This window comes from Miscanthus floridulus, chromosome 15 (genome assembly GCF_019320115.1).
Source record: "Miscanthus floridulus cultivar M001 chromosome 15, ASM1932011v1, whole genome shotgun sequence".
Taxonomy (NCBI): Eukaryota; Viridiplantae; Streptophyta; class Magnoliopsida; order Poales; family Poaceae; genus Miscanthus; species Miscanthus floridulus.
Window position 1 is genome coordinate 12,762,471 of NC_089594.1, and position 18,155 is coordinate 12,780,625.

At 49.2% G+C, this 18,155-nt stretch overlaps 3 protein-coding genes and 1 non-coding gene across 6 annotated transcripts; 1 reads left to right on the top strand and 3 right to left on the bottom strand.

Annotated features, from left to right (window-relative positions):
- Positions 1-3,790: 3,790 nt before the first annotated feature.
- On the top strand, positions 3,791-6,474 carry LOC136508904 (uncharacterized). Of its 3 annotated transcripts, none has more exons than XM_066503684.1 (2): positions 3,791-4,964; positions 6,447-6,474. In XM_066503684.1, exon 1 carries the CDS (start codon positions 3,979-3,981, stop codon positions 4,942-4,944), a length of 966 nt encoding a protein of 321 aa, XP_066359781.1. In that variant the 5' UTR covers positions 3,791-3,978; the 3' UTR covers positions 4,945-4,964; positions 6,447-6,474. The 3 variants fall into 3 exon arrangements, with proteins under 3 accessions (XP_066359781.1, XP_066359780.1, XP_066359779.1); XM_066503683.1 differs by lacking the exon at positions 6,447-6,474 and adding an exon at positions 5,058-5,384; XM_066503682.1 differs by lacking the exon at positions 6,447-6,474 and adding an exon at positions 5,141-5,383 and having other exon boundaries at positions 3,793-4,964.
- Positions 6,475-7,146: 672 nt separating this feature from the next.
- LOC136509211 (stress-response A/B barrel domain-containing protein At5g22580-like) lies at positions 7,147-8,332 on the bottom strand. The gene is made up of 2 exons (XM_066504034.1): positions 8,095-8,332; positions 7,147-7,696 (listed from the first exon to the last, which is right to left on the bottom strand). Exons 1-2 carry the CDS (start codon positions 8,211-8,213, stop codon positions 7,492-7,494), a joined length of 324 nt encoding a protein of 107 aa, XP_066360131.1. The 5' UTR covers positions 8,214-8,332; the 3' UTR covers positions 7,147-7,491.
- A 1,642-nt stretch (positions 8,333-9,974) lies between these two features.
- Positions 9,975-14,624, bottom strand: LOC136508559 (RING-H2 finger protein ATL80-like). The gene is made up of 2 exons (XM_066503261.1): positions 14,061-14,624; positions 9,975-11,909 (listed from the first exon to the last, which is right to left on the bottom strand). The coding sequence occupies exons 1-2, from the start codon at positions 14,393-14,395 to the stop codon at positions 11,435-11,437; spliced, it is 810 nt and encodes a 269-aa protein (XP_066359358.1). The 5' UTR covers positions 14,396-14,624; the 3' UTR covers positions 9,975-11,434.
- Positions 14,625-15,395: 771 nt separating this feature from the next.
- Positions 15,396-15,468, bottom strand: TRNAA-AGC (transfer RNA alanine (anticodon AGC)). Its single transcript has one exon. It is a non-coding gene; the product is annotated as a tRNA-Ala (tRNA).
- Positions 15,469-18,155: the final 2,687 nt, after the last annotated feature.

Sequence of the window (18,155 nt, forward strand, 5' to 3'; positions counted from 1 at the left end):
GAGCCCGTGCACGTGTAGAAAGAACAAAGCGTCGCTAAGGAGCCGCTGCCGACCACCCATAACGCAGAGGGCAGACGCTCGTGCACGTGTAGGGAGGAGCCAGAGACAGGGCCTTTTCTAGAGGCATCGAGCGTCAACATGACTGGTCGAGGATTTGCATTAAGTATAGCTGTATGTTATCTTTAAGATGGTATACATGGACAAACGTTATTTGAAGAATAATCATGACAAGGACATTGTGGAGAAATGTCGTAATGAAAATTATATTAAATATAAATATTAGAAGTGTACTTGTCTTTGGATAGAAATCTGGTCGATGGCGATAAAGTTGTCCGATCCTCGTACTTTTCGACCTGTTGTGACGGTGGTCGCGGTTGTCATAGCGCCATTCTTCGTGGCGATCATCATTGCGACGTGGTCTGGTGGTCGAGGTGGTCAGAGCTCAGCAGAGCCGCTCGGGACATGGTCGACGTGGTCTGGTGGTTGAGGTGGTCGGAGCTCGGCGGAGCCGCTCGGGACGTGATCTGGTGGTCGAGGTGGTCGGAGATCGGCGGAGCCGCTCGGGACGTGGTCGACGTGGTCTAGGTGGTCGGAGCTCGACGGAGCCGCTCAGGACATGGTCGACGTGGTCTGGGTGGTCGGAGCTCGGCAGAGCCGCTCGGGACATGGTCGACGTGGTCTAGGTGGTCGGAGCTCGGCGGAGCCGCTCGGGACGTGGTCGACGTGGTCTGGGTGGTCGGAGCTCGGCGGAGCCGCTCGGGACGTGGTCGACGTGGTCTGGGTGGTCGGAGCTTGGCGGAGCCGCTCGGGACGTGGCCGATGTGGTCTGGGTGGTCGGAGCTCGGCGGAGCCGCTCGGGACGTGGTCGACGTGGTCTGGTGGTCGAGGTGGTCGAAGCTCGGCGGAGCCGCTCGAGACGTGGTCGACGTGGTCTGGGTGGTCGGAGCTCGGCGGAGCTGCTCGGGACGTGGTCGACGTGGTCTGGTGGTCGAGGTGGCTCGCTAGACGGCTCGGTCAGCTCACTTGAAGGCTCGTCGAGACTTGCCAGACAGCTCGGATGGTTTGCTTGATGGATCGGCGTGGTCGGACGGCCGCTTCCTTCCATGTAGATGTATATACGTATATACAAGCTACATATGTTGTTGGCTTTTGCATGGCTTCCCTAGATCATGCACGTCTTCTATTGATCGAGTCTTCACTCTTGAGGCTATCGGACACCAGGGCATCATGCATGTAGGCATGCAGTGTGGCTTGATTGGATCTTGTCGTGTGATGACCGCAAGTGCAGTCGGAGTCCTGACAAAATAATCATACGCACATGTAGATATCTAGACACGTATATCGTAGAATATTAATTTGAAGATTAAATAATTGACTTAGCTTATGTGAAGTCAAGGCATCGCCTGATCAGCACTGATGGAGAATCTCTCCATGGATGCATGCGTATATGCACCAGCCAATCAAATATCTTGGATCAAATATCTTTGATGAATTAAATCTGACTTGCATATGTATGTGGGTGTACGCGTGCATGCAGCAGCTAGCCATCTGATGGATCATGAACGTGGTCGTGGTCGTGCTTGCTTGACGCGACGCCGATGCTTGTATGTCTTGATCGTCGGACTTTGATCTAGTTCGATGCTAGACCAAAACTCACGGAAGTGTGTCAGAGATGAACACAGAGTTGTAGTCGACTTGTTCCCAGTCGATGACGCATCAGCCGAAGCAAGTTGCCACGAGGTCACGTCGTGTCGCCGCGGACGATGTTGATGAGAAAATCGCCATCTGATTCGCCGGAAGATCAGCACGCACAACCCCTAAAGGGGTCCCCTACCTGGCGCGCCACTATCGACGAAATATGGCCGGCAGTCCATCTAGGGGTATGCCCATGATGGTAGATTGTCAGTAGACGGTGCGTGTAATAAAGACCAGATGGTTACAGAGGCACAAGACACAAGATTTATATAGGTTCGACCGTCGTGTTGGCGTAATACCTACGTCATGTGTCTCATTACTCTGTATTGATTGAGGTCTAGATGGATTGTCCTCCCTGAGGGGGACCCCTGCCTCTCCTTATATAGTCTGGAGGAAGAGGGTTACAAGTAAAGTATCATATTTGGTACTATTACAATATCTAGTACAACTTGTAATCTTGCTGTGCACGCCTTGATCTTACGGGCCGGGCCACCTCGGATGGTGCGGCCCATGTACCATCTTGTGGTACCCGGGGGTATATCCCCCACAACCGCCGGTTAGCAATAAATTGGCAGTGTTGTCGTAACCATCACTGCCGGTTAGAAGGAAACCGACAGTGTTGGCTTGCTCAACACTGCCGGCTTGAACCATGAACCGACACTGATAGTTATGAGAACACTACCGGTTTGATCCATGAACCGACACTGATATTTACTACAACACTGTCGGTTTGAACCATGAACCGATAGTGTTGGCTTGCTCAACACTGCCGGCTTAAACCAATAACCGATACTGATAGTTACGAGAACACTGTCGGTTTGATCCATGAACCGACACTGATATTTATCACAACACTGCTAGTTTGATTCATGAACCGACAGTATAGGCTTGCTCAATACTACTGGCTTGAGCCAAGAACCGACACTCTTGAAGCAACCGTTACTGTCGGTTGGCTCTACAAACCGGCAGTGTTGTTCAACTGGACACTGCCGGATGGAGCCAGGAACCGACACTGTTTCCTGTAGATTAGTGTCGGTTTTTAAGGACTGACAGTGATGTCAACTCCTCATCACTGTCGATATGCCACTGTCGGTTCAAAATCTGGCAGTGAAGTGGGTTTTCGAACCGACAGTGATGTCCAAATTTGGGGTAGTGCACGCCGACACGTTTCGTGTGGCACGTGTGCTCTCTGCTCTCTCTAGAGAGTTTTGCAATAATTCAAAATAGACACGCGCTGCAAACATGCATAGAGCAGCTTAATGAAAACCAGCTGAATTCATCTCAGGACAGCGACGACGACACGCACGACACCACCGTGCCGCGCGCAGTCGATCAGGAACAACACGGAGACACGCACTACTGACACGGGGCAGGAGACAAAAATTGAACCCTAGCTTTGCGTGGTTTCTAATCCTTCACCTCCATATATGACAGAATTAATTGTTCATCCGTTTTCTTAACCCTGAATTATTGGGAGGCGTTAACGCTCGCCTCTGACGAGCTGCGGCACGTAAAGCGCGCAGTGACAATGTCGCCGTTGCAGTCCGCCGGATTTGCTTGCGAGATCTTTGCTTGGGTGGTTGGGGATCGATGGCACTGACGTACGTGCGCGCGCGCTGATGGATGAGCTGAGCTGAAGCGTACTAGGCGGGAGGAGGCTGGAGAGGAAGTACGGTGGGTACGGGCTACGGGTACCCGGCCGTCTCTTTTGCTCATCATCGCGCTGCAGGTCGAAACGGGAGCAGAGAGCATTTTTAGATGATTCGTGCATGGTCTGCATGGTCGGCGCCCCGCCCATGGGTTTGCATCAGGGTCAGAAGCGAGTGAGCCAGTTGCAGTTGGCCGGTCTGGGCGATGTCAACGAAGGAGCCGGCCCGGACATGTGAGCGCTCAGCGGACGGCACACAGGCAGCACAGACACGCAACGCAATCGATCGGTTCGGTTTTGGTTTTGGTTTGGCGCCCTGCGCAGTGCTCGTGGAAACATGCGTTCTGTGCTGTTATCAGTGTCCGGCATTGCCCACCCAGCCTTACAGCGGAAGCATCCATCAGCATCATCCTTGGCTCGGCCCCCGCTCCCGCTCCCGCTCCGGCAGTTATCAGTCGCCTCCGCCCGCCACGCCACCCCGCCGGCTCAGCAGCTCATAACGCCCCCAGTCCCCACCCCTCCCCTCCCCTCCCACGCAGCGCACGCCGGCCTTACGTTGCGTGCCCTCCGATCCCCGGCTCCCTTCACTTCCCCGTCCCCGCACCGCGCCGCAGATCGGGAGGGAGAGCGGAGGAATGGTGAGCGCGTCCAGCCTCCTGCTCCCGTCCTCCATACGGGACCTCGCCTCTTGCGTTTCCGACGGCGCGGTCCGCGTCGCCTGCACCACGCCGTCCTCCACCCTCATGGCCACCTCCACCACCACCACCTCCTCGTCCTCCTCCTCCTCCTCCTCCCCCTCCACGCTCTCGGTCGCCGTCTCCTACCGCGCCACCCCGCAATCGCCGACCTCGCCGCCGCTCCTCCTCCGCCTCACCTGGTCCCACACCCCGCTCCGTCCCCCGACGCTCTCCTTCGCCGGGCCCACCGCGTCGTCCCCCGCCATCCTCCTCCGCCGCCGCAAGGGCACCCGCTCCCTCCCCTCCACCTCGTCCCACCCCGCGCTCGCGCTCTTCTGGGACCTCACCGCCGCCAGGTACGCCGCCGCGGGCGGCGCGTCCCCGGAGCCGGTCTCCGGGTTCTACGTCGTCGCCGTGGCCGACGCCGAGGTGGTGCTGGCCGTCGGCGACCTGGCGTCCGAGTTCGTCAAGGCCAAGTTCGAGGGCCAGATCCCCAAGGCGCGGTCCATCCTCCCCGTGGCGCGCGTCGTCGTGGCCGCGGCGACCGCCGCCACCGCGGTGCACGCCGCAAGGGTCCGCTTCGCGGAGGGCGCGCCGGAGCACGAGGTCACCGTGGGCTGCTGCTGCTCGACCAGGGGCGGGAAGGAGGGGGAGGAGGAGCTCTGGGTCAGCGTGGACGGCAAGCGCGCCGTGCACGAGCGCCGCCTTCGCTGGAACTTCCGGGGCAACCAGACGATGTTCGTGGACGGCGCGCCCGTCGACGTCCTCTGGGACCTCCACGGCTGGTGGTTCCGCGACCCGCCCGGGCGCGCCGTCGTCATGCTCCGCGCCAGGACCGCGCTCGAGAACAGGCTCTGGCTCCAGGAGGAGGCCCAGGCGCCGGCCTTCGCGCTCCTCGTCCAGACATTCAAGACGCCGCCTTGAATTTTTCTCGTCATCGTGAGGTCAAAATCGAAATGCTCGCTCACTGCTGCTTCAATTCGACATGCTGCTTGAACTTAGCTGCCTTTTGACTTTGGAAAACCAAAACAAAACAGGCCAATCCAATCCAACAAGGGAATGGGAATGGTTGATGTTGACAGTGTACAATCGAATGTGGTACACAAAGATGAGAGGAGAGAAGAGATTGCTTTGTGTTGTTGCTTGGATCATCTTCTTCCTTCTTTTGGTTTGCTTCTCTTTTTCTTTTTCTTTATGGATAATTTTAGCTGTGTACTCGTACAGTTTAACAGAAAAACAAAAACTATACAATACTAGTATCATAGAGTGTGTCTTGATTCAGCAGGTTGCTGCTTGTTGTACACTTAGAAATCAGAAATTGAAGTTTGCTTCCGTATCTTCTGCTCGTCCCTGTTTCTATGCAATGCAGCAGTAACAGTGATACAACTGCTTCCTAGCAGTGCAGTGCATATCTGCATATGCATGTACATTCCTGCACATTGCTTGCACGGCTATTCTTTTATGGCACGCTTGTGCTCCAGTTGTCAAGTACCGATTCCTGAGATCCACCACATGTTTACAGATATTTGCAGCCTATCGTATCATTGCCAATGGCTCTCTTTCAATAAACATCATCCGTTCCCTGCATGCTGCTCTTTGATCATGCAATTTTCTGCAGCTGCTTAGCGATGTCCCTGTCGAAATTTATTGCCACATGACTCTCTCCCTCAGTATTCACACTGCCTGAAGAGGGGGAGGGTGTAAACGCAATGTGCTTGGTGGTGTTGCGTTGGTCCCAAGCTGTCCCGGCATGCAACATAGGTGGAATGGAATCCATTCCCAGCTTCTACTCCCGTGAGAGCTTCACTTTGCTGCTGCTTCTCACGGGAGAGCGAAGGTGTCTTAGATTAGATTCTGCTGCACTGCAACTCTCTGGGTTTTTGTTTGTCTCCCTGGATTTTTGCTCCTCTATCTACTCCACGCCAAATTGGCAAATAGAATATGAGACGAAAGATACTGGTGACGCTATCACCCACCCATCATGTGAGCATCATCGTGTCTGTTTACTCTATTTGCCAAGCAACCATGTTGCCACACTAGGACAAAACCTCCACTTCTTTCTCTGTGCCTTTTCCTATCTCCTTTTATTTCCCTCTGTGGCTCTGTATCTGTTTCTTCAGTTCACCTGCTATGCTACAACAGTGTGCAAACTATACATTCTTGAAAATGCATCTGATCACACAGCAGTAGTATCTGGGCTGGGGATTCAGCCTTGAGGTGATGGTTCCGGCACGGCACGCCGCCAGCCTCGGCCATGGAATCTGGACAAGTTCATCCTGGTTTGTAAGCTAGCTGTGCCTTGATTTGGAGTTTGAGATGTCCAAATGCAGCGTTGCTTTCACGATTTGTTTATTGTCGATTGCTTTCAGATTATGCAGTGTGTATATATAATATTATAGACTGATGAATGGTGGTGACCTGGGCAGGATGTAGACGACTGTATGTGTGTTAGGGTGGGCTGAGCTGCTCCTGCTCTTCAGAAGCAGAAAGCGACGTGTTCAGTCTTCCATTTGATCACTCTGTTTCAAGTCTACAAGTAGCTGATCTTATTGGCTGCACTGCACTGCACACATGTCCCTATCATGCATTTCAAGAATGGTTCAATGGGATAATAACTCATGAGTAACTATCAGGTTCAGATCATCGCCCATGATATGCATAGATTGTACTCTCATTGTACTGAATCCTGAGCTATGCAATGACGAACGATTAGTGGATTGCATGTATGATGACAGTGACAAGTCTACCTCGCAGCTGGTACGATGGCCATCATCTAATCTAATTAGGGAGATCAGGGTTTTTTCGTTCTGAAATCTCAAAACTCTGATGAGAAATCTGCTGTTGTTTAATCACTTGCCAAAACCAACGGGTGGAACAGAGGACGAGAGAGCATAAATGCCAGCGTGAATGCCTTCACAGGAATGCACTGACTTGTTACTGTTTATTAGTACCAGTGTTGGCAATGTAGGACGACAGTACGAGTAGAGTTATAACTAGTGTAGTAACCTAACCAACTTGGGGTAATGGCCACACCTGCTCTGCTCTTGCCACTTGCCAGTAACAAATTAAAAGTCGATTAGGAATCTGTCAATCCATCATAAACACCGAAAAGAGAGATAGATTACAAGCAGCCAGTAGCTGATATATTTGCTACCAGAAAGGTGACCGAAATTTATTCCAAAGATAACCAAACAATAGGTACTTGAACGGAGAGTGCACGGTGCAGATATCTGCCTTGCAGAGTTACAGGCTTACAGCTACTACACCATGCATGCACTAACCGGGGACATATATAGATACTACGAGTACTAGATAGAGCAGAACGAACAATAAATAAATACTACTAAGTACGTACAGTAAGCAATAGTACACCACCAGCGCTGCAGACACAAGCGGATCTGCTGCTACCTGAAAGGGCGCCGTACAATGGCCGACAGATGCCCATGCCCGCGTGCATGTGCGAGCAGCAGATCATGGCGGCGGCAGCGGCTTGGCGACGACGACGGGGAAGTCGATGACGACCACCTTGTCGAGCGCGGCCATGAAGGTGGCGGCGAACGCGGCGTGCCTGTCGTGGCCCATGTAGGTGGCCAGGTCGTCGGCGGAGGCGAATGTCAGCGAGAAGACGTGGGTGAAGCCCTGCGTCAGCATCTCCTGGTTCAGCACGTCCTGGCCCCTGCAACCAGTGGAGGATATTCATTCGTTCATGGAGATGCATGGAGAGAGTGCAGGGCGATGAACAGAACACATTGCAGTCTCTCATCTCCCTTCTATTAGCAAAGTGAGACGCTAGCTCGTGATACTGGCCGGCCGGGCATGCATGGCAAATCAGTCAGCAGAGCATGATAGCTATTCTCTGAAGAAGTTGGGTGGACACATGTTTGCTAACTGAATGACTGACTGAACAAAATCCTGCTTAACCCATTCATACTTACCATGTGTTACTGTTACTAATTTTCATCATGCGGCGTATGTAAACTTTAACCAGAAAAAGTTCAATGCATATACATTCAGCTTCAAAAAAGCGGAAGAAGAAAGTGGAAAGGTAACAACAGCTCATGAATGGATGTGTACCACTCGAAAGATTTCACCATGTCCATCCCAGCCACGAGGTCGGTCATGCCTTTGAGCACATCCTCCACCACGACGCCCTCCTTGAACTTCACCAGGCACAGGTGCTTCACCTCCCCCATGGCCGGCGCCGAAAGCCCTCAAAGGTCTCCTCACACTCACTCACTGCCCCCAGTGGCTTTATTTGCAGAGGAGAGGAGTATGTTGGGGGTGTCAGTGCTGCGATGGATCGTGGCGTGGCGACATGATGGTGCTGACCAATTTAAGCTAGTGCGCTGCGTGCTGCGGCACCGACAGGGATCACTGCTGAGCTTAGGCGTTCCCCTAAAGTTTACTTCCTATTCCTATCACATTATATGCACGAAGTATTAAATATAGACTAAAAAATAACAAATTACGACTAATTTGTAATACGAATTTTTCAAACCTAATTAGCTCATGATTTAACAATGTGATGATATAGTAAACATTTCTAATGATGGATTAATTAGGCTTAATAAATTCGTCTTGTAGATTACTGAGAACTTCTGTAATTTATTTTAATATTACTATCCGAACACTCTCATACGACAACTCAACGTGACATCCTATACTTTACTCGTTTGATTTAAACACCTTGTTATTCCTAGTCGACTGAATCATTTTGGCACAGTAAATTAAACACGACGTGCTTTCGCGGAGCGGAGAATCTTACTGTTACCGATTTGGAGCTACTTAGAGCATGTTTACATTGCATCACGGACGACGGACTGACTCCGTAGCTATCTGAACCTAAATCCAACCCTACTAACTTGTTTGGATTGAGGCGCGGAGTGGTTTCCTCCGGCACCAAGCGGTCCTGTGTGGTTACCATTGCAGTTTATGGGCGGTTTGGCACAGCTTTTCGCAGCTCCGGCTCCCTCACTGTATATACTGTAGTGACACTGTAGTAAGGAGCCAGCGAAGCTATAAATCATGGCTCCTCCTCTTTCTAGTTTTTTTTTTTTTTTGTCGTAGGAAACGAAACGGCTTATTGCTACAGTACCAACACGGCACTACACTGAATGGGAAGAGGAGCCGGAGCTCTTGACAGCCATGCCAAACGCAACCTTAACTTTGAGAATCAACTGTACGTCACAAAACAAAGGGCGACTTGATCCGGCAAACCAAACAGCCTGTTAGTAATTGGAGGCTACTATGTTACGGGACACATGGAAAGAAAAGTGATAAATCTTAAAAATTCTCAAAAAACATAAACAGATATACACCCGCTCCTTGAATTCGGTAGACTTTCATCATCATTAACGGTACATTATTTTCCTTCAAAACTTACCCATCTTTGCTATCATGAAAAAATTATATAAAAGTAGCCCCTAAATATATACATATTGTGATCATTCCAAAATGGATCTCAGAAAGTATATTATTACACCTATACCTTAGATACTTCCTCATATTACAAATATAATGTTGTCTAGGTTTTTCTGAGTCAAATTATTTAAATTTTGGTAACCAATAACTACTTTTCATAGTGAACCTTTGATGTCGATCTACATAAACTTTTTACATATTGATAGTAGAAAATTTTGACTTAGGACAAACATAGATGGATTGAGAAGATTTGACGTCCTCGGCACCGTAATAAGAGGTATAACAAGCACAAGGGTCAACCGAACATGCAGACGAAATAATTTATCATACAAGCTTCAATTATTTCGAAATTGGGAAGCCGAAATCCGTAGTTGGGTGCAACAAGTGCTAACATAACTCAAGCACATGTTTGAAAACACATACGGATGATTATGAATGGAGATGAAATGCAGATGGACTAATTGATAATTCACTAAAATATATCACAACCACATATTGATTACTTAGTAGCTATATGGTACTGGGTAAGAAAATAAAAAAAACAAGCACACTATTTTAATGAGTTGTATATATATAAATAATACGTATATGCCATCAAATTCGCTCACCAACTTGTGTCAGTGCACGGGCAAGGGTTAAAAGACTGGTGCATAAAATAGTGCTGCTGGTTTAGGACACGCTGCTGGAGTGCTGCTGGTTTAGGACACGCTCACCAAATTCACTAAAGCAAGAGTGCTGCTGGTTTAGGACACGCTGACGCGGTTAGATCTGGGATGAGTCATCATTTGATTGGACCAACCGACATGTGCGTACGACGGTGGGTGGGCAGCCATATGCATGCTGCCCTCGCCTCCCTCTTCTGCTGCACGCCCCTCCAGGATTGGGGTTTGCTTGCTTCCCATGAGAGATTTCATCATACTGATCTGATCTCCTGATCAGAATTCTTCATCACTGTGCGTGCAGCGTGCTACTATATACCACCACACCAGTTACCAGTATCAGATGGAATGTTGATCGCGATCTGTCAGATAATCTCAGGTTCAGAGAGCGATTGGGCGTCGCCGCCCTGCTCGACAAAAACAGAACATTGGATTCAGACCACATGGTACTACAGCCTACAGCAGATGTACATGAATAGAACTGTGCTAGCATTCCCAGTTACAAGCTGACAAGATGGCAACTGATCATGCCTGCTGTTCAAGAAGAATTTTTACATGCGTACCTGAATAAGACACCTGCATCAGCCATCAGTTAGTGGGTGTTTGGCTTCTCTTAAATTTTAATCACTGTCCCATCGAATATGTTGAACACATGCATAAAGTATTAAATATAGACTAATTATACAGTTTACGACTAATTTACGAGATGAATCTTTTAAGCCTAATTAGACCATGATTTAACAATACGTTGCTACAGTAAATATGTGCTAATGACAGATTGATTAGGCTTAAAAAAATCATCTCGTAGAGTCCTGATGGATTATGTGATTTGTTTTTTTATTACTATTCGAACACCTCATACGACACCCTCATTTGACACGTCCTAAATTTTAGTAACCGGATCCAAACACCCCCTTAATCCCTAGCATCGCCCCGCCCCATTTTCAAATGACTCTCCAGTACACAAAACCACGTCATTTTCAAATGCTCTCATCACATGGAAGTATGGAATTAATCCTCTATCCTATTTGTTGATGCCAACAACAGGTACTAGCCTTTTGCAAATGCACTGCTGCTGTCATCTCTCTTGTGGTATACATATCCCATATACCACGGTGTGCTGTTTTTTTTTTACCATGAATACTGAATGAATAAAGTTTGTTTTTCTTTCCAACAACAAACCTGAATTGATTTCCCGTATCTACGCGAAACCCCTCAAATCTAACCTACAACAGCAACAGCCATCCACCACCAGTGTGCATGTTTCTCGTTTTAACACGTACTTGTTCACCCTGCGGGGACTGCAGAGCAGAGCAGAGGCGCCAAGGCAGCTGCTATTTGCAGGGTCCTAGCTGGGTAGATCTGTCCACCTGCTTTCTTACTGTCTGGCTGTTATTTTCAGGAGGAGGGTTAACTTCAGACAACGGCAAGCTGTTAGCCCCATCATCCACTGATGGACCAGATACAACCTGATTCTCCTGGTCGGGCTCATGTCTAGGAGGTGCCTCTGATGCCCTTGATGAGTGCCCACTGCTGACAAACAGGCAGCGACATGGATCTGATCTCGACGATTCAGGAGAGCTTGGGGGGCTTATCACTATGCTGGATAGAGGAGGTGGAGGAGGAGGAGGAGGTGCAGTGTGTTCGCTTCCAGGGTCATCAAGCACAAGCAGTGAGATTCTACAGACCGGGCAGGTCGAGTTCTGCTCCAGCCACAAATCGATACAGGCCATGTGGAAATTATGGCTGCAGTAAGGCAGAATGCGTAGCATATCTTTCTCTTCGTATTCTGAAAGACAAATGATGCACCTGCCAATACGAACAAAGATGGTTCAGTTCCAGGGCCACAAAAACAGGCAATGGCTAAAAATATTAAAAGAAAAAAGGAATCTCAATAAGAAGAGTTACTGAAATTAGATATGTCAAACAACAGGGTGTCACCATTTTCACCTACCATCGGATGGTTTGCTGCCCACGTCAATTGATGGTTTGTTGTTCATGTAAATTCAGTATTATAGCTATAAGAAACTAAAGATGCAAATGTGATAGTCAATTTGTGCGGACTAAATGAGAAATGAGGCACTAGCCTGAGAACTATTGGGATGAAACATCTACTCCTTACCATGACAAAATCTTCAAATTTATGTTTGATGTTCATGTTTCAATCAATCAAGAACAGATAGCAACTGCTTCCCATTCAGCCAGAGGACTTGTTAACCCGGTCCCTGTTTCCCTTTCATCAAGCACAGGTGAGGTTAGACTACCTGATAACAATGTTTCATCATTCGTCTCTATCATCTTCAGGGACCAATTACACATCCATACCCCCATACTGATGTGATTGATCAAGTGGTCTTAGCTGTCCACTGTCCAGTAACGATGCAAGATGAGGGACTTAAATGATTCAATTGTCGATGTCCAGCACCAGCAGAGCACAATAGGCAAGGCACTGGTACTAAACAATCCCACCAATTTCTCTATGTAGGCACCGAAATCCTCAAGGAGGATGCACCAAAATCTTCAAGGACAACTAATATGGTAGTATTCCTCAAAAAAAACTTATATGGTACTGACAATGTAATAAATTCCTCAATAGCAACCTTTCCAGTACCAAAAGGCCTCCTACAGTCCTACTGGGGTGGCGCTTCATGATTTCTCAGTAACACCAAAGCAAGAACAGGCATGGCAAAGGGCTTTATGATTTCTCAGTAACACTAATCGCCCAATAAAAAAAAAGCTCGAGAAAAACTAATCAAACAAAGGCAAAGGGCTTCATGATGTCTCAGTAACACTAACCTAGCATAGGGCTGGCAAAGGGCTTCATGATTGTTCAGTAATACTAAGCAAACACAGGGTTGGCAAAGGGCTTCATGATGTCTTAGTAACACTAAGCAAGCACAGGCTTGGCAAAGGGCTTCATGATCTGTCAGTAACATTAAGCAAACACAGGCTAGGCAAAAGGATATTATGATTTTTCAGGAACACTGGCAAAGGGCAAGATCGAAGATGTTGGCGGGTAAACACCTAGCACAGTGCACCAGTAGAGATTCAGGCAATATGCTGGCATTAGCAAAAGGCAAGTACATTTTAATCATGATTTCTCCATAAGTTCCTTTCCATATAACATTGAATTATGAAATTAGCTCGAGGTGTCCGCATCATTTGCATACGACTAGGACCCTGTAGAAGTTGTATTAGCCTATACTACCATATACAGTCTCCAACCAACTTTTCATTGAAAACAACTACAATAAGAACCTAGCCTGGCGCCCAGAATAGCAAGAGCTTGACATAAGTGATTATCCTCTAGACCTGTATTCTCTGAGAGAACACCAAACGAACAGGACAATGATATCCTCCTAGGGCCTGTTCGGCTGGTATTAAAGCTGGCTGATAAGCCGGCCGAAGCTGATTTGTTGTGAGAAAAATACGGTAGATTCTACCTGATAAGCCGGCTGATACGTTCAAGCGAACAGCACTGTCAGATCCCCGGCGGTGGGGCCCGGCCCTCCTCCCCCCACTCCTCCGAGGGCCGGCCGGCCTCGCAGCTACGCTAGTTGCGGCATCCCGATCCACAAACCAGCAACGAATCCTGCCGGCAGAAACGTGCGCGATCGGGCGAGCCTGCGACTGCAATCCCCTCCATCGTAGTCCCTAGTGGCGACCGGCGAACTAGCCTATCGTGCGCCGGCAAGCAATAGCAGGCTTCCACTTGGTGTTGTTGTGCCCCCAGCAACGGCAACTCCACCGAACCGCACGCGAAAGCAGGAGCGCGGTGGGTTGGATTCGAAGCTTGCGTTGCACGGGACGCGACAGCGGAGCGGGTGGCGTGCAGGCACAGATTGGAATCGCCCGCCCGCCGACCCAGAGCGTGGGAGGGAGGGAGGTGGGCGAATCGCAATCGGCACAGTGGAATGGAACCAACCGAAGGGAAGGGAAGGGAAGGAGAGGAGGACTTACTGGGAATCGTCGTCGTCTTCAGGCGAGGAGCGTGCTGCGGCGTTGTAGGCGCGGGCAGGGAAGGCGGCGACGGCGGCGGGATCGAGGCCCGGGGAGGCTTCCGCCGCGGCGTGGTGGTGGTGGTGGCGGGCGACGTGGAACGGGAACGGGTCGGGGTCGGCGTAGTAGTCGTGGGCGTAGTGCTGCGGGAGCGCGGGGGCGGCGCGGTGGGAGCGGGCCCCGCGGCGGCGGAGGAGCGCGCAGGCGAGGCGCGTGCAGACGAAGACGATGAAGAGCACGCTGAAGCAGAACCCCGCTAGCGCTAGCGCCATGCTCGACGACATGCCGGACCCCATCGCCGCTCGCCGCTCGCCGCTCGCGCGGGAAGGGGAGGGTGGGGTGGGGTGGTGGTGCCGAGTGCGGGCTGTCGGGGCCGCTGGCGGCTCCCCTCAGTTGCTGTGCGACTGCGGCGGTATACTGTGGACGGTGGACCCCTGTGGTGGTGGTGGCCGGTGACTGTGGAATGCGGCGCTCGGGCGCTCGGCTGCTGTGCCGTTGCGCACTCCGCGTCCGCGGTGGGTCTGGTCGCGAACTGTTCCCGTTTCTCTGCGTCGGGTTCGGGAGCTCGGGTACTCGCGTGGCGTGGCCGCGGCGGGGGTCAGTGGGTGGCAACTGTGGCGGGACGGGACGCCCGCGGCTGCACTCCTTTCTCTATCCGGTAGGAGCATCCGGTGTATGGGTCGGGATCGGGACGGTGGGATGTGCCGCGACGCCGACGCGACCCACCAGCCGCCGTCCGTGGCGTGCGCCGACGGGCCTATCACCTATTCGCGTATGCGCTGCCCGTGCAGGCTGCGACGGATGGCGCTAGCGGGAATGTGCGATGCGTGCTGGAGGACGCACCGCACTGGTACGTACAAGATAGAATATACGATACGGATGTAGATACGGTGGCAGTATGCGTATGGGTATCTCTTCAGAGCGCACAAGATACCGCATGGACGAGCGTTCGTCAACTCGCGTGTACTCACGCTTTTTCGTCGATACCGCATGGACGAGCGAACGAGAGCCTGCAGGGCGCCCAGGCCCGAACCCGAAGAGAGCGACGTGTGGTTGAAACAAGAGAGGCGCATTGGAAAATGTTCGGATAGGAGGATTAGGACCTGAGGAGTGAATGAACACGGAAATGTAAAGCAGAAGCACATCGAAAGAAGCGCTTTGGAAATTGTTCGGATAGAGCAGAGGAGTGAACAAAAACAGAGAAACAAAACTAAAAGTCAGAAGGAGTGCATGAGCCAGCCAAAAAAGCATACATAATATATATTTACAAAGAAAAAGGACCAAACGGAAAAATTATGGAGATGCGGGGTATCGATCCCCGTACCTCTCGCATGCTAAGCGAGCGCTCTACCATCTGAGCTACATCCCCAGTTTGAATTTCGGTGTCCATTCTAGTCCATATAACTTAGGGGGTGTTTGGTTCCATGGACTAAATTTTAGTTCATGTCACATTGGACGTTCGGATGTTATTTAGGAAAACTAAATATGAGTTAATTATAAAATTAATTACATAGATGAAGACTAATTTACGAGACGAATTTATTAAGCCTAATTAATTCGCCATTAGCACATATTTACTGTAGCACCACATTGTCAAAACATGGACTAATTAGGCTTAAAAAATTCGTCTCACAAATTAGCCACAATCTGTGCAATTAGTTATTTTTTTCGTCTATATTTAATACTTCATGCATGTGTCTAAACATCCGATGGGACAGGGACTAAAATTTTCCTGTAGAAACCAAACACCCTCTTAATATTGTAGGTTTGGCTTAACATGGATCGAATCGGTCCTAGCTCGTTAGTCGATGCTATAATTGGGCCTTCTTTTCAGGCATACTGGACCATCAGAAGCAGCTTCGTTAGGACATGTTTAAGCAGCCAGGCTGCATTTGTCGAGGCCAGATGCATGCAACAAAAGTTGTTTGATTACATGTATCTGTGGAACTAGGCTGGGCTGAGACAGTGTTTGGTTGCATGCAAATGTTTACATATTTAAAAAACCCATGCATGGATCATTGTTTGGTTGGCTACATACAACAAGTTGTAGTCACCTCTTACATGTAGTGGTAACATTACCACCCACTAGTTGATATCAGATATTACATCAATTTTCAAATGAAAAAACATACTAGCAAGGCAATAACTACTGTTATTACAAATATAAATGAACTGTGGCACAAACAAAAGTTGTCATTTCTATCATTTTCTAGTAGAGGTGCACTGACAGGTTGGAGGAGAGGTGGATTTTCAGGTTGATCACCATAGAAAGCTAGCAAAGGTTCATTTCTTGTTTTGTATTTTTTGTAGTAGTTTCTCTTGAAACCATCTACTTGAGCATGTGCTTCGGCCCAGCTGGAGTAGACCCCAGGCTCCTTCCCAACATGAACAACATACCAAGCCATAGCTGTACATGTTCTCAGATCAATCAAAAAAACATCACATGTAATGGACATGTGCTCAGATTAATCATAATAACATCACAGGCAATGGACATGTGCTCAGATCAATCAAAAAACATCACAGGCAATGAACATGTGCTCAGATCAATCCAAAAATATTATAGGCAATGGACAAGTGCTCAGTTCAGTCATAAAGCATCATAGGCAATGGACATATGCTCAGATATAAGAAAACAAACATCATAGGCAATAAGGCAAGTGCTCAGAATAAAATTGTGCAAATCACAGACACAAGCTGGTGCCCATATCAAGTTCAGAACCACAAGGTTCACATCATCGACAATGGACTCATGGTCAGATTGCCACCACTAGGTTGATCTAGGTTGTAGGTGCAGGGTTATCTAAGACACTAACTATATGTTAGTGTTAGTAAGTAAGCTATGCAGGCTCAGATCAACTGCATAAAAGAGAAGGTCAACTCACTACACATCCACCAACTGTAGTTAGGTATGCACAAAAGAGGCCACCACTGCACAGGGACAGGTACTGCATCAGAAGACCATCATGATAATGCAGGCACTACACAAAAGGATCAACCCCAAGTTGTGAAGCCTTCACATGTAGTAGTGCTTGGCCAAGTAGGTCCTTAGCCACAGCACATGGTGGGAGTCAGACATCTTGACAAAAGCTGAACCCAAGGCCTTGTTGTCCAGCAGATGGCCATAAGCACACATCAGTGCTTCTTTAGTGAAGCATGGCACAAACATAACAGCACCATACAGCTCAGGGTGGAAATCCTCAACCTTGGTCGACCTAATAGCATCAGCAACATCCTTCACTGCCTCTGCCATGCCAGTGAACAGAACAACATCCTCTTCTGCCAGCATGGATCTCTTCCTCTTGTTACCAACTCCTCCCTCACTCTTGGTAGCCTCAGGAGTCACAGTCTTGCCACTGTTTAGGATCTCAGTAGCCTCAGTCTTCAGTGAGCTCTCAACACAGTCAGATGGTGTGCCAAGTGACTCATTGGAGCCCATAGCCCACTGAAGGGTCGAGATGGCGGACTAGAGGGGGGTGAATAGTCTTTTCTAAAATTAATCGCGTCGGCTAACCGAAACAAGTGCGGAATTATAACTATCGGTCTAGCCAAGACTACACCCCTCTATCTATGTTCTCTAGCACCTTCCAAAGATACTAATCAAGCAACAAAGGTGCCGGGCTAGCTAGAGCTCACCTAACCAATGCTAGGAGTAAGGTCACACAAACCTATGCCTCTAGTACTTTAAGCAACAAGGAAGCTCCTACACATGCTAGTAAGCAAAAGCACAAAGCCAACTAAGCTCACTAGCAATGCTCAATAACAAGGCAACCAATGCCAAATTAGAGAGCGCAAATACTTAGCTACACAAACTAAGCAATGTGACTAACAAGGTTACACAAACCAAATTAGCCACGCAAGGGAGCCACTTCTATGCTACACAAGCAAGAAGGTAATTAGCAAGCTACACAAACTAACTAATTACTAAAGCAACAACATAAGCTCAATGTATATGAAAGTAATTGCAAGCTTGTGTAACGGGGATGCAAACCAACGGGAAGAACAAAGGTTGACACGATGATTTTTCTCCCGAGGTTTATGTGTTTGCCAACACGC